The sequence below is a fragment of the Cervus canadensis genome, chromosome 1 (assembly GCF_019320065.1).
Source record: "Cervus canadensis isolate Bull #8, Minnesota chromosome 1, ASM1932006v1, whole genome shotgun sequence".
In the NCBI taxonomy this organism is placed as follows: domain Eukaryota; kingdom Metazoa; phylum Chordata; class Mammalia; order Artiodactyla; family Cervidae; genus Cervus; species Cervus canadensis.
This window is the reverse complement of record NC_057386.1, coordinates 45,422,421-45,446,426: the sequence shown is the minus strand read 5'-3', so window position 1 is coordinate 45,446,426 and position 24,006 is coordinate 45,422,421. Positions and strand designations below refer to the sequence as shown.

Sequence of the window (24,006 nt, the reverse complement as noted above, 5' to 3'; positions counted from 1 at the left end):
AATAGGGAACCTGCCAAACCCTAAACCCTCATCTTCCACCCCAAGGCTGAGCCGATCACCAGGCTAGTGTGCTCATTCCTACTTCTGATCTCGCTGTGCGGCCCAGTCTGTTGCGTAACTTCCAGAGCCTGTAAGTAATCACTTTTAATTTTTTTTTTTTCCAAAGTTTCCTGATGATTATTGCTGAAGAACTACATTGGTTATTGATAGACTGAGATGGTCACAGAACACTGACTCATCACATCGTAAACTCAATTCCCTCTAGTGCACAACACTTTTCCTGAATATTAGGAATGATCGCTAAATTCATACTGTAACAATTTTTGCAATCTATAAGGACGGCCACCCAAAAGAAACCAAAAAAAAAAAAATCCCAGGGGACTCTGATTTCCATAAGCTATGGGGGAGGTTGTAGATCAATATGGCAAGTAGGAGAAACTTACTCAATACAAAACTAACAGTGTTAGTCAAATCAGGAACAGGAAATCTAGCAACAATTTCAACTGGTTTCAACGGCAACTGTTGAGCTTATAGAGGCTACTAGAAAAATTGAGTGAGAAAGTCAATGAGGTGTACTGCTTAATTCTCTGGCTCTAGCACTGTTTTCTTTTCTATTGCATTAAACATTTCTCAAATAATACAGGCATAGTGTACAAAATAACATTTCCTCCGTCTCTCTCCCTCTTCCTTTCCAATTCCATTCCTTAGGGTGAAATCCTTAATAATAATTTGATGTGTATCCAAACAGATTTCTCTGTAGCATTGCTCTCCAAGATGTTTTAAGTTTCAAGCCAGAAGTAATGCACTTCTCACTTACTTATTAAAAAGACAATTTCCTATTGACTGACAGCCAACAGTCAGCGCTTTATTTTCTCTCTCTCTTGAGGTTGGGAAGGCAGCCATAAAGAGTCAAATGCCGTCTAATTAGTTCCTTGAGAAATCGAAACCTAAAAGACGGGAACACATTTAACCTGGTTTCAGGAAATTGAAACTTTAAAATGGTGGGAACATTAAAATGTTGTGAACAGTAAAATAGTGGGAACTTTAAAATGATGGGAACATTCTAGTTTCCCTTTTCAAGAAAATAAAAACTGGGCATTTCTCCTGGGCTTGCTTTTGTGAAGCCAAGGATACCTGAACAGGTCAGAACTCAGGCGTTTTTCTCTTCAGCACCCCAACCCTGAGACTATCTGGAGAGACTGGATCCATGCCTGTTCAACAGAAAAGATGGGCTGGAAAAAAGACCAAAGAATGCTAAGGAAAAAAATCCACCCTGTGGAACCCAAAGTCAGTGCTCTGTGATAACACAGAGGGATGGACAGGGGAGGGCTGTGGGAAGAGGGTGTTAGAAGAAGGGGACGTATGTATACCTATGGCTGGTTCATGTTGATGGATGGCAAAAACCATCACAATATTGTAAAGTAATTGTCCTACAATTAAAAAAATATATACATATATAAATAAATTCACCCTGTAGCTAGAGACCCTTTCAGATATATCTACCTTAGACAAGAGAGATTGTGGTGGACATGTTATGCCCGCATTTTTCTTAAGTGAAATAGACAGTGAAGAGAACTGGTCCTTTGATGGGACTTACCTTCTAGCTCAGGCCAGGGATATGGGATGCAGGATTCCAGCCAGACACCCTGAGGTCTGAGACGGTGGTGGAGAGGATTGTGGGGTGGACAGATCACCAACCATCTGGAGGCAAACTCTCAGATAGATCAGGGAGGAGCTAGAGCTTTGGCGGGAAGGGGTGACTGTCAGGATATTCTGTCAGGTACCCAGTTGGTTGGTCTCTATGAAAAGGGTTTTGTTTTTTATGATATATACACACTTTTGTTTTCAGGAAAAACTTAAATATATTAACCCAGAAGCTCGGACCTCATTGGAAATTTCAGGTTATTTTTTGCAAGTGTGCCAAAAGTTTGATTATTTTGTTTACCAACATTTATCAAAAGCCCTGGAAATTAACTTGCCCAACCTTAACAAATTGTTTTTTCTAATCTTTTTGGAGATGGGGAACAAAGGAATGTAGGATTATGAATAATTCAGCAAGTGGATGTTTGAAAAATATTTGCCAATCTGTAATAGGAAAAAACCTCATCTGCGATAGTAGGTATTTATTTTACTAGACATAGGCAACACCTACAGATGTTCTGAGTATTTCCTAGAAATCAGTTGCCACACTCCTGTTTACAACATAAATATGCTTTTATCACTGCAGTCGTAGGTGATTTCTTAGAATTTATTGATTTAATATTTGGCTGTGCTGTGAGGGCTTTCTCTAGATGCAGCGAGTGGGTGCTAGTCTTCCTTGCAGGGCACAGGCTTCTCTGTGGTGGTGGCTTCTCTTTGGTCAGGGCATGGACTTCAGGGCGCGCAGGCTTCAGGAGTTGTGAAACTCATCGGTGAAACATTTTAGGGGGGCACTGAAATGCTCCCGTACCACACTCTTTTAGGTGTCAGTGCAGAGAAGAGGTCAGGGAGAGCAAAGTGGTACATAAGGGGTGATTTATTAGGACAGGCGCTTTGGAGGCTTAGAAGAGGGAGAGCAAATGCTGCATCCCGAGAACATAGTGGGCTACAGTTTTATAATCGAAGGAAAAGTGGGGAAGGAGAGAAGACCTTCTCTGTCTTCCTTGAGTAGACATCACATTTTTATCATTAGTTCCTTCTCTATGTTGAGCAGGGGAGTTTTCTCCCTGCGTGGTCAAGCCAAGTCTACAAATTACTGGTTTATTCATATGTGCAGAGAGAACATCCTAGGGACCATTGATGTCCTGAACTCATTGGGCAGGATGTGGGGCTCCTGCCACCACTGTTTTATTGTTCGGGGGCATGTCCCCTGCTTCTCGTGCATGAGTTCATTGTTAAGCAAGCCTGCTTGGTTTTATGGTTAAGCTCACCTGCTTTCTTGAGTAATAATTAACTTATGAGTCTCCCATATTCTTTTATTTACAGTCCCCTAGTGGAATTGACTGTTTAGTCACCTGTATTGTCCCCTCATTCTGTCCCTCTCTGCTGCAGTGTGTCGGCTCGGTAGTTGCACCTCCTGGCTTCTAGAACACAGGCTCATTAGTTTTGGCACATGGGTTTAGCTGCTCTGTGGCACGTGTGAGCTTTCTGGATCAGGGATTTAACCTGTGTCTTCTGCACTGGCAGGCAGATTCTTTACCACTGAGCCATGAGGGAAGCCCTAAAATGATTTTTTTAGACCCAAATTAAATAAGGACGAATTACCAGAGACTGGGCCTACAGTACTGACATGATGAAAAGAAAGAAGTCAGAGGAGGTAACTGAATCATGAACAGGATGTGGGCTTTATGGTTCTCTGGTTTGAGTCTTGCCCTGTGAAATACAAGATATCACAATGCCTGGGCAGTCATGTCTGAGGCTGAGGGTCTCCTCTCTAGGGTCTGTTTTGCTTTGTGGGTTGCAATTTTCTCAGCCCCGGGTGCTCATAACCTTCCCCATTCCATTCTTCCCCTTGGGCCCGCATGCAGAGGTTCTACTTCCCTTCCAAGACTATCATTTCCAAATCTACACACACATACACACACACACACGTGTGCGTGCGCACTTGAAGGACACGTAGAGTGGTGAGGAGGGGAGGGTGGAAGAGCTGAAATGAAAGTGCTGGCTGGATGGGGCACAGGTGCAGAGCCAGTGGGTGGGGTGGGAGACCTGGACTTGGGGTGTGTGTGTGTGTGTGTGCGCGCGTGTGTGTGTACTTTGTTAAGACGCTAAGTGAGTGTGTGTGTTGTTCATTAAGACTAAGATTAAAATGCCTTCCTGCTAGTGTGTGTGGGTCTGTGTGTGTTTAATGATAGCAATAATAAACTTATGGCTCAGCCGTAAAGAATCTGCCTGCAACATAGGAGACATAGGAGACAAGGGTTCAATCCCTGGGTTGGGAAGATTCCCTGGAGGAAGAAATGGCAACCCACTCCAGTGTTCTTGCCTGGGAAATCCCATGGACGGAGGAGCCTGGCGGGCTACAGTCCATGGGGTTACAAAGAGTTGGACACGACTGAGCACAGCAACACATAATAAACAAAGTGTGAAAGTGCTGGTCGCTCAGTCATGTCTTTGCGACCCCAGGGCTATAGCCCGCCAGACTCCTCTGTTCATGGGACTTTCCAGGCAAGAATACTAGAGTCGGTTGTCACTCCCTTCTCCAGGGGATCTTCCTGACCCAGGGATCAAAGCTGGGTCTCCTGCATTACAGGCAGATTCCTTACACTATGAGCTCCTAGGGAACTTAACAAATATAAAAAACTGTTCTGCTATCCACAATTTTTGTTACCCCATTACCTCAAATAGACAAGTGTTGGTGTCTTGTCATAGTTACTTCAAGCTTTTAAAAAATCGAGTAACTAAAATATTGTAGATAAATTTGAAGTTCTCTTTGCCTTCTCTCTCCTCTCTCTTCATTTTTCTCTTCTTATCTCAGAAGCAACCAACATTCTGAGTTTACTGTATATCTTTTTAATATTTTTAACGCAGTTTTACACAAGCACAGACATCCAGGAATAATATGTAGCACTGTGATGTGTGCATTTTTAGCTTGTTTAAATGGTATAATTTTATGTGTATATTTCTGCAACTTGATTTTTTAAACTCTGTATTTTGTTTCTCATATCTATGTCATTGTGTGTGTTTCAGTTTATTCTCTTAAAGTGGTTCACAGCATTCCTTTCAGTAAATATTACCATTATTTCCTTATTCTATTATTGATAGGCTATTTCCAAAACTTGGTGTTACAAATAGTGCTTAAAAAAAAAAAAGACTGTTCTTATCTCCTTACATACATGGTTTATCCATTCATCAGTTGAAAAATATCTTGGTTGCTTCCAAATTTTTGTAATCATGAGCCAAGCTACTATGAACATTCATGTGCAGATTTTTGAGGACAGGTATTCAACTCTTTTGGGTATTGGAAGCATGGAGTCTTAACCACCACTGAACTTCCATGGAAATCCATGACTCACAGCAAAATAGAGAGGAAAGTACAGAGATTTCCCATATATCCCTTGCCCCTACATTGACATTACCTTCCTGTCATCAACACCCAACCCCCAACCTACCCACCCGGCAACACGGTGGTACATTTGTTACTTACATTGAAAGATCATGATCATTCAAAGTCCATAGCTTACTTTATGGTTCACTCTTGGTGTACATTCTACGGTTTGGACAAATGTATAATGACATGACATGCCTCCACAACTGCACTGTTAAACAGCGTATTCCCACTGCCTCAAAATCCTCTGTTCTCTACCTATTTATCCTTCCCTTCCCACAACTCCTGACAACCACTGATCTTTTCAGTGTCTCCACAGTTTTGCCTTTTCCAGAATGTCGTGTAATTAAAATCATACAGTATGTCCTTTCACATGGTCTTCTGTCACTTTGTAATATGCATTTATATTTCCTTTTTGTCTTTCCTGACTTGATGGCTCATTTCTTTTTAGCGCAGATAATATACCACTGTCTGGGTGTACCACAGTTTATTTATTCACTCACATGCTGAAGGATATTGACTGCTTCCAAGTTTGGGAAGTTACGAATAAAGCTGCTAAAAACATCTGTGTAGAGGTTTTTGCATGTTGCTCCCTGTTTTAATCTAGGTTGAGAAGCAATTTGTCATAAACTCGCAGTGAGTGGCTAGTTTGGGTTTCTATCTATTGGGTTAGGGAGGAAGAAAAACAGTTCAAATAATGGACTTGAGTTTCCATCAAATACCATGTCCTTCAATTTATTTCTAAATATCTCTCAACTGTTTATTTCTCTTCATATCCACAGTCACTAGTACACACCACCATCTTTTCTCATTGGACTATGGGAATAGCATCCGCAAAGTTCTCTTCCACAACTACTCTAGTCTCTTCCAATCCATTCTCCACACTGAAGCTAGAAGGAACTTTGTAAAAAAAAAAGTATACACACACACACACATACACACACACACATACACACAGGGTACAGAGTACATCTGATGCTATGCCTTCCTGCTAAAAGTCCTCCAATGGCTTCCCATTACCTTCAGGATAAAGACTGAATCCTTAAAGGGGCCTGCCAGCCAATGTACAGGTGACTCTTGATCCCCTTTCCAGCCTCATTTCCTCCCTCTCCATCCCTCCATCTCAGTGTTTCAGACAGTCCGTCCTTTGAACCTGACATATTCCTTCCTACTTCCTTCTGGAAAGTTTTTTCCACCCTTCTTCACCTAATTAATTCTTCACCTCATTTACACTCTTCAGATCTTAATTCAGAATATTACTTTTTCTAGAAAGCCTTCTCAGAACCCATCCCCCTTCCAACTGCCATATAAGGACAGTTTCCATTCTAAGCATCCCTGGCATTCTGAACTATCGTTTATTTAACAGTGAGCTTCGGTAAGCAATGAGCATCTTGAGAGCAGGGACCGTGTTTGTTTTGTTCACCACTGTCTACTCTGGATTTAGCACAGTGATTGGCAAATAATAGATGTCCACTAAACAGCTGTTAAGTAAATGCAGTATTGCTTATTATTAAGAATTGGGAGCAAGAGAAATGTTAACGATCGAGAAATGTCCAGTTCATTAATATTGTATGTACTTGGTGAAAAGTTTTATTGTCTTTAAGACATATAATTAGAAATATAATGACTTCAAAGGTTTACAGAAGTGTTAATGATAAAAGCAGAATGCAAAACTCTTCATCTGACGCTTACAATCTGTTAAAAAAAGTCTGTAATATTATTAAGATCATAAGAGATAAAGGAAAAACAGGTGAAAGAATTATTGAGTGTCATAATGTTCATGAAATATATGACAATACTGAATTTTGTAGCAGGCCATAGTTTTTCATGTGTCAAACACTTTAAATCTAATAATGTAGAAATTATATGATTTTGAAGTTTAAAAAAGCTCTCCAGTAAACACAATGGAGCCAGGCACTTAAAAGTTTTCCTTGTTATCGGCATGTTTCCAAGGGCTGTGGCCTGTTGTGGCCACGGGATCTCCAACTGCATGCGAGAGCAATGTGGAGAGACTTTGACAGCACAGGTCAGCATAATACCTGCAGCTGCCACTCGCCTTTCCTATAATCTCAGGAGAAAAAAAAAAGAAAAAAAAAAAAGTTTTCCTTGTTATAACTACCCTGATACTTTTATTCTGTTATTGATTTATCGGAGCTCTCAATTTTTAAACCAAACCAATTTTGCTTTTCTGCCTATTGAAATCTACCAGACATTTCCCTTTATTGATTTTCTTTTAGGTCTTAAAGGGAGAAGAAAATATTAGGAGTTCTGAAGCTTTCTCTGCCATATAAAATGATCCAGGCTGACTAGATAATAGAAGGCAGTTGCTGATATGATATCAGTCACTGATATCAGTTGCTGATAATAGTATGCTTCCCAGGTGGCTCAGTGGTGACGAATCCACCTGCCAATGCAGGAGTCACGGGTTCAATCCCCGGGCTTGGAAGACCCCCTGGAGTAGGACATGGCAACCCACTCCAGTATTCTTGCCTGGAAAATTCCATGGACAGAGGAGCCTGGCTGCAGTCCATGGGGTCACAAAGAGTTGGACACGATGAGCACACATGCAAACACAATACTTGAGAGCAAATATCCATATGAGTAAACATCAAAACTTTGAAGTCCAAATGTCTCCAGTGGCATTTTGTATAAATAACCTGACAAGAACACCTTAAAGGTTATAAAATACAGAATAAGATATTTATAAATATAAAATATATCACAAGGAACATATCAGGTAAATGAGTAAGATTGTGAATGACATGGCCTTCTAATAATTTACTGCTCAGAATTCTGTTTCCTTGCCACACCTGTATCAACAACCCTTCTATTTGTTCAGAGCTCATTTTAAATAATAAAGATGCTAGGAGCTTGGGATTAACATACACACACTATTATATATAAAGTAGATAATTGACAAGGACCTGCTGTTTAGCACAGGGAACTCTACTCAATGTTCTGTAATACCCTATGTGGGGAAAGAATCTGGAAAAGAATGATATCTGTATATGTATAAGTGAGTCACTTTGATGTACACCTGAAACTTACACAACATTGTAAGTCAACTATACTTCAATAAAATGTAAAATAAATAAGATGCTAGTGGCTTATCTAAAAAACAAAAATCAAACAAGCAAAAAGCAAAACAAATGAAAAAAAACTCTCAATCTTGTTAATTAATCAAATAATTGCTTTTTAATTTTCCAACTTTCTTCTGCCCGTCCATCTGTTGTTATTCCTGTTCTTTTGTGACCTGGTTTTTTTCCTAAATTCTTTAAATGTTGATGGAAATCATTTTATTTAAATTCTCTCTCTTACCATGACAGACATTTAGGGCTACCAATTTTTCTCCACATACCATTTAAACCACATCATGGTAATCTGATGGACCCTAAACCATAAATCTCCAAAGTCACATTCTTTGTGTCTTTCACAGCAGGTAGTGTGCCCTTGGTGAGAGCCAATTAGATGTTTCCTGTGCTAAGAAAATTAATAAATGAAATATTTCAATGTACGCTTCAGTATATAATCAAGGAAAAGAATAAAAAAGAAAAAAAAAAATGACTGTCTAGGTTGCAGCACAACCCTGGGTCTTAAGCGCTCTCTCCTCACTATGGTACTGTTGAGTTTTGTTGATTTGCTCAATCACTCCCAAATACAAGTTTTTTGGCATCGTAAAGTCTTAGAATCCATTATCCTTCTTTTCCCCCATTTCTCAGATCCACCCTCTGCCCTGGCCATCTTTGTTTTGTTAGAATGCATAGTCCAAAAGTTCATCCACTTTGTTACTCCAAATTCATATGCCCTACTCTCCTTTAAAAATTTTTGGAGATAAAAGTTTTCTTTTTTATGTCATGAGGAATTTCAAATTTACAGGAAAAAAATAGAGAACAATATAATGAACACCAGTTTGTCCACCACCCAGTTAATAGATGAAATCAATTATAAACTTATTTAGACACTTTTCAAATATACACAGAGGTGGAGAGAAGGCAAGGAGAGTGAATCTCCATTTATCAATCACCCACCTTCAATAATCATTGATTTTTTTTTGCCAATAAGTGGTACTGCTAACCACTCAATTGCCCAAGCCAAAAATCCAGTTGCTAAATTTTAATCCTTTCTCCTGATCTCTAGCTGGTCAGTACAGAGCCGTGTTAATTTTTATCAATATTTTCTAAATGTCTCTCGGAAACATTCACACTTCTTCATTCCCACGGCCCCTACCTACTGTGGCGCAGGGTACCATCATCTGTCACTCAGGTTCCTGCAAAACCGTCCCTACTGGTTTACTCCTCTCTAATTAGTTCTCCATCTGTAAATAATGTGCCCTCTGCTCTTAAAAATTAATCATGCAATAAGATTTACTTTTGCAGTGTGCAGTTCTATGACTTCTAGCACATGGATTCATATAATTACAACCACAATCAGGAGACAGAACAGTTTCATCACCCCAACCAACTCCACTGTGTTATCCCTTGTAGTTACCCCTTCCCTCCCCATAACCCTTGGCAACTATGGATCTGTTCATCAGTAATGGGTCTTTCACAATGTCCGTGTGCTCATGTCACTCCCTTCCTTAAAATGCTTCTTCGGCTTTCTATTGTTGTAAGCCCTTTTCTAACTCTCAGGTCTCTTCTCACCACTTCTCATCTCCCATTCTCTGTCACTTTATTTTTTCAGCTCAGTGTAAACTTTTAAAAAGTTTTATTTTATTGAAGTATAGATGCTTCACAAGGTGATTCCATTATACACACTTTAAAATAAATTAATAAATGCATTTTTGTGTACTATGCAATCTACTTCTTCACCAACATGAGATATGTGTTTTAATGGTTTCAGTTGCAGAATAAACATGGAGAAACATTATTCACGTTTGGCGATAAAATCGTCTTATTCAGACTTGGTCATCAATGTAGGAAAAGTAACTCTTGGTGAAAGTAACAGAAAAAAGCTGCAGAAAGTTCAGAGAGAGAAAGAGAAGGCGAAAGTGATCCAGGCTGCATGTGCTTTATTAAACTCAGGAGGAGGAGTGATTCAACTGGAAATGGCAAACAACGATGAAAATCTTGTGGAGATGGGACTGGATTTAGAAGAAGCTTTGAGAACACTTATTCTGTTTTCAAATCTGCAAGCTTTCTTCAAGACAAAGCAACAAGGGAAGTGTTACTACATTTTTGTGAAGTCTTGGAGCACCGACGCTTTCCCTGAAGACATTTCTGTTAAGCCCCGCATTTGTAGCCTGAGTTCTTCGTTATACTGTAGATCTGGCACTTCTGTGTTTCTCATGGATTCAGGAAAGGCATTCAGTTTCCTGAAAACCAAGAAAACAAATGCAAAAAGCTCAGGGAAAGAGCCTTTTGGTGAAATTTCCAAGGTTATACATCCAGACCTCCATGACGTGGATCCTACTTACTGTGTTCTTCAAAAAGACCATTTTGAACATGGTGAAGTCATGCCTTTTCCCGAGTCTCAATTCATAGAGTTTAAGCAGTTTGCTACAAAACACATTGAACAATATACGAAAGACACGATTCTAGAGTATATCCCTGCATTTGCAAACACTGAAGGAGGCTATCTTGTTATTGGTGTGGATGATAAAAGTAGGAAAGTTCGGGGATGTGCTAAAGAAAATGTTGACCGTGACTCTTTGAAAAAGAAAATAGAAGAAGCAATACAAAAATTATCTTGTGTCCATTTTTGCCAATGTCAATGCCAGATAGATTTCACAGTCAAAATCTTGGATGTGTTAGACAAGGGAGAGTTATATGGCTATGCTTGTGTGATCGGAGTGAAGCGATTCTGTGGTGCAGTGTTCTCAGGTGTTCCCAGTTCCTGGATGGTGAAGGATAAGGATGTTTGCAGCCTGACAACTGAGGAATGGCTAAGCATGATGATGGATACAGATCCAGGTAAGATGGAAAAAAACTCCCTTCCTGTCTTTTCTGCCTCTTCAGAAGCTCCAATTAAACATATTTGCCATGACTTTGAACTTCTCACATCCATTAAACTCTGTGTTTCTTGAACCTTCAAGTATCCTACTTTCCAAACATGAGAAAATTTGGCTGGGTGATGACAAGCCTGAGTCCAGTGTCTTATAATGGGCAATTTCCCACATCAGATGAAGAGAAAATTGTTTGGGGATGATTGCCTTGCAGTGGTGTATTGGAACTGACTCTTGCTGTTTATTAAGATTTATTAAATTTTCAGGATTGTTGTGAGCCAGTTGCTAAACAGTCATTATTAAAAATCAAGTTATACAAACAAAAATCAAGTTATATAGTTCCATAAATTATATTTAAAACCAATGCAGTAAATAAAAAACCCAATTATTTATAATACTACATTTTAAGATGATGCTTGTGAGGTTATTTACATCTATTGTATCTGCATGATGGAATTGCTCTAAAATGATGTGTTATGATGCATGTCTCCCCAACTCTGCATTTAGTGACATCATATTGGTAGCTTAAAATTGCCCATGGTGGGAATATTTACACCATAGATACATGCATAGATAAGTGTACTAAAAGAATGTTCTATGTACCATAGAAGAAATAAAAACAAAATGCTATTCAGATACAGAGAGTGGAGACTTACATTGAATGGAAACACATTCAAACTTCCAAATAACATCTCTCTTATGATGGTTTTGGCAACTTTCATATGCAGTAAAGGCACTTGTTCATACAGGGTGAATGGGGTGTTTTCTTGCTATTATGTCTCAAATCATGCCTCGACAGCCATACAGTATACCCACTCATAAAGTCTTTTTCAGTGGTGAAGAGATGAACTAACATGTCAGAATAACATGAATTTCCTTTCTTTGTTAAGATCTTAGGCAGCTGTGCAAAGACTTTGAATCTCAGCTGAGCCTGTCTAACAGCCCTCCTCAGAGCAGACCAGTGTACTCCAAGAAAGGTCTGGAACATAAGAAGGATCTCCAACAACGCTTATTTCCAGGTAGCAACAATGGTTTGCCTACTTCACACCAGCCAGTTTCTGTGTTAGTAGAGGGGGAGATAAACTGTTATGTTTGTTATTTAAAGTCCTGAAAGTACACTCTGCAAAACCTATGTGTTCAAGGTAATGGTGCTATAAACATATTGATGATAAGTAGTTTAGAAATGAACCCTCACTGACCTCATTCACTGAGGCAGTATCACATATAGAATCCAGGAACATTATTGCCCTTACAGACCTTTTGGTCTTGTTCTTAAATAGGACTGATCATCAGTATTTCTGGTTATTTTTAAAAGTACAGATACCTGGCTCCACACTCCAGACTTCATAAATTAAAATATCTGAAGATAGAACCTTATAATGTTCATTTTTTCAAGCTACTCACAGTATTCTGACCCTCATCCATTTTGGGCACTTTTGATCTAGTTGAATTAGAGGCACACATTGAACTAAGGGCAAATTACCGAACTAAGGGCAAATTACCTCTACCAAATTTACCAGAGGAGTGCCAGTTATGAATACGAAGATGTAAGATTTATATCAAGATGGAACACAAAACGAATACAATGAAGATCAATTACAACATGAGTCAGCATGTTTGGGTTTGAAAGTGAAAGTTAAGTCGCTCAGTCGTGTCCGAGTCTTTGCAACCCCCTGGACTGTAGCCCACCAGGCTCCTCCGTCCATGGGATTCTCCAGGCAAGAATGCTGGAGTGGATTGCCATTTTCTTCTCCTGGGGATCTTCCCGACCCAGGGATCGAACCCATTGCGGGGGGGTCTCCTTGCATTGCAGGCAGATGCTTTTACCTCTGAGCTAGGTTTAGGACAGCACAAAATCATGTTTCAGGACCAAGGATAGCATCTGTTCTCATTCCTTGCTCCCAACATGTTAGGTTTTCCGTTGCTGTCCTCTTTCTATACTTCTAGAGAGGAAAAACCACCTGATCAGATATATGCAGTAAGTTAATGGCTTATCTGGCACTAGAATCTGATACATAAATGTCCTTTTGTTGTTATTTAGTCGCTAAGTCCTGTCCAACTCTTTTGCCACCCCATGGACTGTAGCCTGCCAGGCTCCTCTGTCCATGGGATTCTCCAGGCAAGAATACTAGAGTGGGTTGTCATTTCCTCTTCCAGGGAATCTCCCTGACCCAGGGATAGAACCCGAGTCTCTTGCATTGGCTGGCAGATTCTTTACCACTGAGCTACCAGGGAAGCGTCCTATGTATGTGGAAATGTCTATCGAGGACCTTTAAGTTAATAGATAATGATGTTCCAATTAAGATTTCTTTTTCACCTTACCTAATTGAGCTTTCTGCATTCATTTGCATATCAATTTATATTTTAATAATTGTCCACAATAAACAGTACTAAATCTAAGAATAAACATAAGCATTGATAATTATTTTTTAAATTCAACAAATTCTATTTTAGTAGAACTTATTAACATTGAATAAATTATATCTAAAAACAAAACACTGGGCTTTATGCTCATAGAGTGATAACCTATTATTCTGGTATAAAAAAATCAATTTTCCAGGAATCATACCAAACATTTGAAGAACAGACAGTTTCAACACTATTCAAATTATTCCAGAGTCATATAAAAAGGGAAGATTCCCAGGTTATTTTAAATGGGAGTAACAGTAATTGTAAAACTTGACAGAGACAGCATACAAAAGGAAAACTCAGACTAATCTTCCTTATGAATGAAAATGCAAACACAGAACTCCAGAAATGAAAGGATGGATCAACATTAAGAGAGTAATTATTATAATCCATAATTTCTAATTATAATCCACCATTTCTTCATGTAGAAAATTTTATGATTGTCCTCTTATATACTGAAAAAGCATTTGAAAAGCATGAATATACATTTTAATTTTTAGAAGACAATAAAATAGGAGCCCATAGATACTTCTTTAACATTATATTTATGTATTGATGTCTATATCTATCAATATCCACCAAAGACCGTTATGCTAATAGGGAGATATGAGAAGCATTCTATTAAATTTGGGGACAAAACCATTATGTGCACTACTACAACTTTTGTGCAGTGTTAATTAGCCAATGCCATTAGATAGGAGAAAGAAATTAGAGGGACAAAAACTGAAGAACATGGGACCATATTCAAGAGAATCCATGAAAACCTATTATAAACAATAGAAGAATATGGACTGAATACCAATAGTTGTATTAATAGTATTGTATGAAGTCAGAATTAATATCACAAAAATTCAGTTTCCTAATATAACAAACAATCAAAGAAAATACCCAATTTTCAATAGCAACAAAAAGTTAAAATATCTAAGATAAGGCAATCTGAGAAAAAATTTTAAATAATATTGAAGGACACAAGAAAAATAAAATGGAAACACATGTTATATTTTTGAAGGGAAGAAAGTTGTCAATTTTCTCTAAGTTATTTTATAAACTTAGTGAGGTATCAATTTTAAAAAACCCAAGAGATTAACTTAATCTGGAGATTAACTTAACTTCATTGGAACTTAAAGTTCCAGTGAAAAAATAAGTAAGAAGAGCCAGGAAATAAAAATCTGAAAAAGAAGAGCAAAAAGAAGGGCACTCCAGATATGAAATCATTATAAAGCCTCAAATAAAAACAGAGTTATACTGACATATAATTAGATCAAGGGTACAGAATAGAAGATCTGAAAGTAGATGCAAACACATATCAGAATTTAGTTCGTGATGGAACCGGTCTCTCAACTAAGGGAGAAGAATGGGGATGTTTCAATAAAGAGACATTGGGATAACTGGGTGATAATTTATTTTTTAAAAGATTCACGATTTATACTATATACCAACATAAGCTCTAAATCAATCAAGAATTTAAAAAAAATCAAAGCCATAAGTGTTCTAGAAGAATACATTCATAAATGGCTTTATGCTTTTGGCATGAGGATTAGAACATTCAAGATTCAAAATCCAGAAGCCGTGACTGTATACTGACATACATGATTACATTAAAAATAAGCAGTGTGCATGGCTAAAACAACTAGGTACAAAGTCAAAGGGCCATTGACCAACTAGGAAAAATGTTTGCAACTGATATTACAGAGGGCCAATGTCTCTAATATATAAAGAGCTTCCAAAAGTTGATGAGGATAAAGAACAACTTAACAGAAAAATCAACAAACATAGTTCAGAGCACACAAAATTCAAATGGCTTTCAAACATTTGGAAAGATTCCTAATCATAATCAAAATAAGAGATGTAAATTTAAACAAGCTATCATTTGTATCTACTGGATTGTAAAAAAAAATCTGATATTATCATTTGTATGCTATACTGCTATTTCTCGGCATTTGTATGCGATGCTATGCAAGTCTTCCCATTCATTACTGGCAGGGATACATATTGGTACAACTATGGAGGACAATTTGGCAATATCTATTGGAAGGACAGATGCACTTACCCTTTTACCCAGTAATCCCACTGCTGGGACTTTTAAATTTATTATTATTTTGGCCATACCACATGGCTTGTGGGATCTTAGTTCCCTGACTAGGGATCCAATCCAGGCCCTCGGCAGTGAAAGTGCTGAGTCTAAAATCACTGGACTTCCAGAGAGTTCCTGGGAGTTTATACTTTATATATACCTGTGTGCACACTAAATGTCCAAGACTATGTACAAGGTTACTCATTGTAATGGGCTTCCCAGATGGCTCAGTGGTAAAGAATCTGCCGGCCAATGCAGAAGATGTGGTTTGATCCCTGTTTAGGGAAGATTCCCTGTAGGAGGAAATGGCCACACACTCCAGCATTCTTGCCTGGGAAATCCCATAGACAGAGGAGCCCGGCAGACTACAGTCCATAGGGTCGCAGAGAGTCAGACACGACTGAGGACCGAGTGAATGAGCGTGCACACATTGTAATATTCTTGTAATGGCAACAAGTTGAGGCAGGGACTTCCTTAGCGGTCCAGTGGTTGAAAGCCTGCCTTGTAGCACTGGGGTTGCAAGTTCCATCTCTGGTCGGGGAACCGGGATTTCACATGCCATGGAGCAACTGGAGAATCCGTGGTTTGCAATGGAAGGTCCCACATGCTGCATCTAGGACCCTACACAGCTAGGTAAATAAATATTTATTTTAAAAAAGTTGGAGCAAACACACAAGAATCCATCAACAGGGACTTGTGTCACATCCATAAGATGGCATGTTAGACAAATGTGGGAAAAAAATAAGGCAGTTCTTGGCACTTGTATAGAAAGATCTCCCACACATATTGCTGGACAAAAAGATGTGAGGGCTGAACAAAAGGGGGAAATATTTGCTTGTATTTGCTCGAAGAAGTTTTGGAAGAATAGGTGAGGAACTGGCAAAAAAAAAAAAAAAAGGTCTGTGTTAGGGGAGTAGGATGGAGTTGAAGAGGGAGGAAAAGAGCAAACAGGAGTAGAAGTGCTTTGGCATTTGGACTATGGGGATGTATTACCTAGTTAGAACTATTTTTTAAGGCAAATTGTCATTTTTCAGAGTCTGCTATTATTAGATTCTAAACTCTCAACATGGTAAATAATCAGTTCCGTTTCGGTTTTGCAGCGGGAGTCCAGATTCTGTGGATAGGGAAATCCACTATTGATCGACAATAGTTTAGCTTCAGATTAAACAGTATAAATGTTTCTTGAAAGAAATGTAATGACTCTCTGGAGTTTTGTCTGTGCCTGGCATATGGGTACTAGAGAAAGTCAGGGGTGAGAGTACTGGATCAGATTCAGCCAGCCCCGAACAACCTCCATCCTGGTGTCCTAAACTGTTAGGTGCCCTCACCTGATTTCCTGTAGTTGGAAAAAGCATCAGTCCAGATACTTCAGGGCTCCGTGTTTAACGATTTTCCTAGCTCATCTACTGTATAGCACAGGGAACTCTGCTTAATATTGTGTAACGGCCTAAATAGGAGAAGGTTTTGAAAAAGAATAGCCACTAGACACGTGTATATTTGTGTAAAAGAATCACTTTGTTGTGCACCTGAAACTAACACGTTGTTAATCAACTATACTCTAGAATACTCTTAAAATGTTTACTTATTGGACTTCCCCGGTGGTACAGTGGTTAAGAATCCACCTGCTGACAAAGAGGACTTAGGTTCGATCCCTTGTCTGGGAAGCTTCCACATGCCACGGAGCAACTGACCCCATGCACCACGACTGCTGAAGCCTGTATGCCTAGAGCTTGTGCTCTGCAACCAGAGATGCCATCAAAATAAGAAGCCGGCCTACCACAGCTAGAGAGTAGCCTCTGCAACTAGAGAAAAACCTGTGCCCAGCAATGAAGACTCAATGCAACCAAAAATAAATCAATACATTTAAAAAAAAATTGTATTTATTTAGGCTGCACTGGGTTGCAGCATGTGGACTTTTAGTTGTGGTATGCTTGCAGGATCTAGTTCCCCAACCAGGGATTGAACCTTACCCACTGGGCCACCAGGGACTCCCTAACATAAATGAAAAAAAACACATTCACACACACACAAACACAAAAGATTTCCCTAGATCCATGGTGAGATTAGTGCTTAGTATGGATATGAAGTTCTGTGAGAACCCTGAGGAGAGAACAAACATGGGGCTTCTGGAAGGACTGGAAGGACTGAGATGTCAAAAGTAGAGGTTTTTTTGGAATTCTCTTGCTTTTTCTAAGATCCAGCCAGGTCTTAGTTGTGGCACACAGAATCTTCCACCTTTGTTGTACCATATGGGATCTAGCACCCCAACCAAGGAATCCGCCTGCAATATGGGAGACCTGGGTTCGATCCCTGGGTTGGGAAGAAACCATGGAGAAGGGAACAGCTACCCACTCCAGTATTCTGGCCTGGAGAATTCCATGGACACTACAGTCCATGGGGTCGCAAAGAGTTGGACACGACTGAGCCACTTTAACTTTCAAAAGTAGAGGAGGGCATTCGAGTCTCAGGGCACACCTGCACAAAGGCACAGAGACCCCAAGTCACATGGAGAGTGGTAACTCCTCTGGTGCACATGAAGTGGTTGGTCTTTTATTGACATTTAGTCTGGCCCCTATCATTGATTAAGTGCCAAGTAGAATATAAAAAAAATGAAAGGGACACATTGTCTCCACATAATTTCCTTGGGAAGCATATCCCATTATGTAATTAAAAATACGAGCTATTTGGTGATAAGGAGGTGCTATGAACATCAAATGCTTTAGTGACATGCTCCACTTAGCAGCAGGCGTAGTCTGTGTGGCTTGCAGGGCTGTGCAGTAGAGACCGCGAGAGGGTCTGGTGTCTGAGACAGCACCGGGTCCAGCCCACGGCTCTGCCACTTCCCAGTGGTGTGACCTTGGGCCAGGCACTTGACCTGTTTGAGTTCCCATTTACTCATATGAAAAAGACAACAGTCAGTATATCTGCCTTGCAAAATTATTCTGTCTCTGATTCTTCCAACCAGGATAGCGATTTTCTAAAGGAGCTTTAATCACCATGCACAGCCCAGACTGTGACCTGCCCTTTGGCTAAAAGCCATAAAAACAACACATTCGTCCTGTGGTCATTGTTTCTTCTGGGTCTGGACCCTCATAGTGTATTTTTTTTAATTGTGAGAACGATAGATGCATGTCAACTCCCGGGTATAATCAACAAACGGTGTGTTTTCTTATTTTATACTTCTTATTTTATACTTATACTATTTATTTTATACTTCCTGCTTGGTTTCTAAAGCTGCATGTTTAAACATATCCTTATATCTTCTGTCCATCCAAAGATGCATATGGGATCTTCCTGGATCAGGGATTGAACCCGTGTCTTCTGCATTGGCAGGAGGGTTCTTTACCACTGGGAGTCACCAGGGAAGCCCTCCTCCCACCTTTTACATCTCCAAAATCCAGATGTGTCTCATCATAGATTCCATCTCCTACTTACCACCACCCGGGTTACAGGCAAAACCAAGTTAAGCAAACATCTGGTACCAGTGAGAAAGCACCACGGCAAGGAACAATAAACAACCACCAATGCAATATGGGTCATTTCACTGGAAATCAACACTACAGATCCAGATTCTAGCATGTGATCTGATGCCACCACCAGAGAACGACAACAGTCTCTTCATTCCTCCCCCCACCTCTTGGGAACAAATGATCGTTGACATAAGTTTAAAACCCTAAAAGGCAAAGTTTATTTTCATGTCACAACACTGATCCCTGCTCCCTCATGTCAAAGGGAAGACTCTTTGTTATGGATGCAGTCTTACATAGATCTGTAAGGGAGTGATGCTTCAGGAGAGTTATCTCAGAGTCTGATCTCAGCATCTCCCAGTGCAGGGCTGCATGGAGTTTCCCTCTAGCAAAGTTCTCATAGCTCCATCTTCTCCACTGATATTTAATGACCACCTTCTTCTTGGAAGGGTTCTTCCTCCTTCCATCAGTGGGGACTGTTCAGGGGCATTTTGAGATTCAGGTGCTTTAAGAGTAGCAAGGGAAAGAATAACTTCTCAACCAGCTACAATGAGCACATACTTTATGCCATTTCATTTATTTCTCACCATAAGAGATGTGCTATTTTTGTAAACATGGATTTCTGTTCGTTTTACAGATGAGGGAACAGTCTTAGGTTAAGAAATTTACCAGGGTCATAAACATAATAAGCACATAGGCTTAGCTGAAGTGTGCCAGACTATCAAGGCTTCTTTTTCTTCACTGTAATATAATAATATTGGCAAAAGAATGTATATAAAATATGTAATTTATAATAATTAATAACATTACAATTTAAGTATAAGTATTTAGCAATTTTGATTAATTACAATTAATCATAAAAATGTGGCCTTTGCCATTAAATGTATAATCTTTTCCATATCTAGTGACACCAGGATGTCTGAAATACACCCCTGAATCTCTCCAGAAGGAACTGTTCTTGCAGAACGAAGGTTTGGAGGAATTAATACATAGGCAAATAGAGCCATTCTCCCAGGGAACTTTAATCCTTTCTACAAGCTGGGCTGTGGACCTGAACTTGGAAGAGAAGCCAGGAGTCATCTGTGATGCTCTGCTGATAGCGCAGAACAGTCCTCCCATTCTCTACACCGTCCTCAGGGAGCAAGACGCAGAGGGGCAGTCCTATTGCACTCGCGTGGCGTTCACGCTGAAGCAGAAGTTGGTGAACATGGGAGGCTACACTGAAAATCTGTGTATCATGACCAAGGTCCTCCACCTGAGTCCCGAGAGCAGTGCAGAGTCCTCGGCGGGTTCAGGCTCTGTGATTGATTACCCCAGTTCCTATCACCTAGCAGACACTCAGCAAATGGAAGCTTTGCTGCAGTCGCTTGTGGTCGTCTTGCTTGGCTTCCGGTCTCTCTTGAGTGACCAGCTCTGCTGTGAGGTTTTAAATCTGCTCACAGCCAAGCAGTATAAGATCTTCTCAAAAAACCTGCGCAAGAGCAAAGAGTTGTTTATCCATGGCTTACCTGGCTCAGGGAAGACGATCATGGCCATAAAGATCATGGAGAAGATCAGGAACACATTTCACTGTAAGACGAATGAAATTCTCTACATTTGTGAGAACAAGCCTTTGAAGAATTTTATCAGGTAAGCAGTTGGATCTTTTTTTTTTTTTTTTTGGCCATACCATACCGCTTAATGGGATTGAACCCAGGCCCACTGCACCAAAAGGGCCGAATTCTAATCATTGGACGGCCAGGGAAGTCCCAGCAGCTGGATCTTATTGTCAGCAAATGAGGTTCTGTCTAAATTCACTGCACATCCCCGACAACCTGAATCAGCTTGTTTCTTGAGAGTAAGATGGTAAAATGATCTGTGGCAAGAATACCATGTTTGTAGCTGCTGCTAAGTTGCAGAGAAGGCAATGGCACCCCACTCCAGTACTCTTGCCTGGAAAATCCCATGAACGGAGGAGCCTGGTTGGCTGCAGTCCATGGGGTAGCTAGGAGTCGGACACGACTGAGTGACTTCACTTTCACTTTTCACTTTCATGCATTGGAGAAGGAAATGGCAACCCACTCCAGGGTTCTTGCCTAGAGAATCCCAGGGACCGGGGAGCCTTGGGCTGCCGTCTCCCTGGAATTCTCCAGGCAAGAACCCTGGAGTGGGTTGCCATTTCCTTCTCCACATGTTTGTAGGAGTATGATCATTTTCCTCCTTTACTGACTCAAGGGAAAACCGGATGTATCTCTTTAATTTTCACAGGGACAAAGATATCTGCCAGGCAGTGACCCGGAAGAGCTTCATGAAATATGACTTTACACACATTCAACACATCATCATCGATGAAGCTCAGAATTTCCGCGCTGAAGATGGGGATTGGTATAGAAAGGCGAAAACCATAACTCAGAGAGACACGGATTGCCCAAGAATTCTGTGGATCTTTCTGGACTACTTTCAGACCAGCCACGTGGAGTGCATCGGCCTCCCTGCTCTCTCAGCCCAGTATCCAAGGGAAGAGCTCACCAGAGTGGTACGCAATGCAGGTCAAATAGCCGGATACCTACAACGTGTATTGCAGAGGGTCAGGAAAAATCCTCCACGTAACATCCCTCATGAGCCCCTGAAGATGTGTCTTGAAGCTAAATGGGCTTGGGATGTTCAGGGAACCTTAAATATTAAGAAGAACTTAACTCTGAATGCAATAGTGATGCATGTGGCAGACACGTGCAAGCTTCTCTTTGAAAGGGGCTATTCTCCCAAGGATGTTGCTGTGCTTGTCAGCACTGCAAGAGATGTGGAGAAATACCGGCAGGAGCTCGTGAAAGCAATGAGGAAGAAAGGGATAGTGTGTCTCACCAATGCAAGTGACGTGGGGGGTGATCACATGGTGTTGGACAGTGTCCGAAGATTCTCAGGTCTGGAAAGGAACATTGTGTTTGGGATCCATCCAACCACCATGAAGGCGGCTATCTTATACAACATTCTTGTCTGTCTGGCATCCAGAGCGAATCAACAGCTACATATTCTGTGGCAGCGTGACGTTTAAGAAGAATCCCAAACCAAAACAGGATGAGGCGATTTGCTCTGTCAGTATCCATGGGTGGCAATCTGACTGGTATTGGAGGAAACTTGTCTTTTCCATTCATGGGTCAGCTAGAGATTTGGGCAGAGCTGACATACAGAATCTGGAACTTCCCTCTCTGGCTCTCTCCTTTTAGGGATTCCTCCCCACACTACTTCTGACAGCTATTGTCCCAAATTCTGACTCTGATTCTTCCAACCAGGATAGAGGTTTTCTAAAGGAGCTTTAATCACCCTGCACAGCCCAGACTGTGACCTGCCCTTTGGCTAAAAGCCATAAAAACAACACATTCGTCCAGTGGCCGTTGTTTCTTCTAAGTCTGGACCCTCATAGTGTATTTTTTAAAAAATTTGTCCAGGATCTATAGTTAATCTGCAGAAGGGTGGTCTGGTTGGGACTACTTGACCACATTAGAAGCAGAATTCTTGTTTCCAGAATTCTTGACATTTCTCTGTGTTGCAGTGATCCAGGACTTGAGAGGTTCCCAAGATAGTTCAGACAAAAACTCAGTGGGTCTTAATAATTTTTGGCAGAACATAGAGCACTGTACAATTATTTAATCCTTTAAAATTGTAAGTTCCATTTATTTTGTCCTCAGAATATCCCAGATCAAGCTTTAATCATGATAGTAAGCATTGATTGTCACTTTACAAAGAAATTATAAGCCAATATAAAACAAAACTAGAGCCATTTTCTCTTTCACTGAGAGCATTAGAGACCAAAATCTGCTTCTAAAGGTGCACACGGGTCATTAAGTAAATAGAACTAGGAAAAATACAGTCTTTACAGAGGAACTTCTCAACTCTGCTCTACTTAATGTTCTATAACATATCAACTTAAATTTTGAGTCAAGTATATTCTTGAACTATAATGTCCCCCTTTACTTTTATATTTTGGTGGGCCAGTCTTAAGGACTGAATGTTTGTGTCCTTCCAAAATTGACAGATTGAAGCCCTTAACATTTAGTGTGGATGTATTTGTAGATTTGTAAGGAAGTCATTAAGGTTAAATGAGGTCATAGGATGGGGTCTTGATCTCCTAAGATTGGAGAGCTTATAAGAGACACGCAAGAGCCCTTTCTGTCTCTTTCTCTGTTCACACACAAACATGAGGTCATGTGAACCCAGAGAGAGATGGTGGCCAGTTCCAAGTCAAGAGGCTCCAAGATGAAACAACTCCTACTGACACCACGATCTTAGATTCCCAGCATCTAGAACTTTGTGAAATAAATTTCTGTCCTTTAAGCCACTCAGTCTGGGGCATTTTGTTCTTACAGCCTGAGCAGACTAACATAGCCACAGAATTATTCTTCTAACTAAAACACATACTTAATAGTGTTAGTGTTAGTTGCTCAGTCATGTCCGACTCTTTGTGACCCCATGGACTACAGCTCACCAGGCTCCTCTAACCATGGAATTCTCCAGACCAGAATACTGGAGTGGGTAGCTATTCCCTTCTCCAGGGGATCTTTCTGACCCAGGGATCCAACCCAGGCCTCCCACATTGCAGGCAGATTCTTCACCATCTAAGCCACCAGGGAAGCCCTGCTATTTAATAACGCCAATGCATTTCTTATTTTTCTGTCCATACAAAACATTTGAAAAATGTTTCTAGTCTAAAAAATAACCACAAAACATTTGTACAACTAATGGAAATTTAAAACATTACATGACTAATATTCCATTTATTACTAGTCCTATTCTACTCCCCTTCTCCCATATTATAAGTTGTGACTTTTTCTTTCTCTTGTCTGTGCTTGCACATGGAATTTCATCCTCTTGACTTGAAACTGTAGGCTCTTCTAACTTCAGCAAAATAAGGAAAAAGTGTTCTTTCTTTCTGACTGCATTAAATCAGTTACAACACTGCACCAAATAGTTATCCTTGTAAATGCTGTTTCTAATAAAATTGGTTTTGTAAGTTCCCTGGACTTGGAGTTGCAATGTCTACAAAAGTAATTCTTTAAAAGTCTAATTCTGGAGCAAAGCCTGCCACCATGTCCTGCCCACTGTCCACTGC

The 24,006-nt window shown here is 40.1% G+C and overlaps 2 protein-coding genes and 1 non-coding gene across 3 annotated transcripts in view; all 3 read left to right on the top strand.

Moving 5' to 3' along the window:
* The first annotated feature begins 14 nt into the window (after positions 1–14).
* Positions 15–23,446, top strand: LOC122449458 (schlafen family member 11-like). The gene is made up of 5 exons (XM_043481012.1): positions 15–130; positions 9,869–10,938; positions 11,861–11,989; positions 19,826–20,549; positions 21,168–23,446. Exons 2-5 carry the CDS (start codon positions 9,882–9,884, stop codon positions 21,949–21,951), a joined length of 2,694 nt encoding a protein of 897 aa, XP_043336947.1. The 5' UTR covers positions 15–130; positions 9,869–9,881; the 3' UTR covers positions 21,952–23,446.
* Positions 41–24,006, top strand: part of LOC122449451 (schlafen family member 11-like) — a 57,078-nt gene continuing 33,112 nt past the window's right edge. The window contains exon 1 of the mRNA XM_043480998.1: positions 41–130. The gene's annotated coding sequence lies outside the window, so the exon portion shown is untranslated. The remainder of the gene's footprint in view (positions 131–24,006) is intronic.
* On the top strand, positions 6,965–7,095 carry LOC122425522. The gene has a single exon (XR_006264894.1). It is a non-coding gene; the product is annotated as a small nucleolar RNA SNORA44 (small nucleolar RNA).

Coding starts and splice junctions, on each gene's coding strand:
- LOC122449458 (XM_043481012.1), top strand. CDS start 9,882: ATGGAGAAACATTATTCACGTTTGGCGATAAAATCGTCTTATTCAGAC. Junction 10,939..11,860: donor GATGATGGATACAGATCCAG/GTAAGATGGAAA, acceptor TTCTTTGTTAAG/ATCTTAGGCAGCTGTGCAAA. Junction 20,550..21,167: donor CCTTTGAAGAATTTTATCAG/GTAAGCAGTTGG, acceptor TAATTTTCACAG/GGACAAAGATATCTGCCAGG.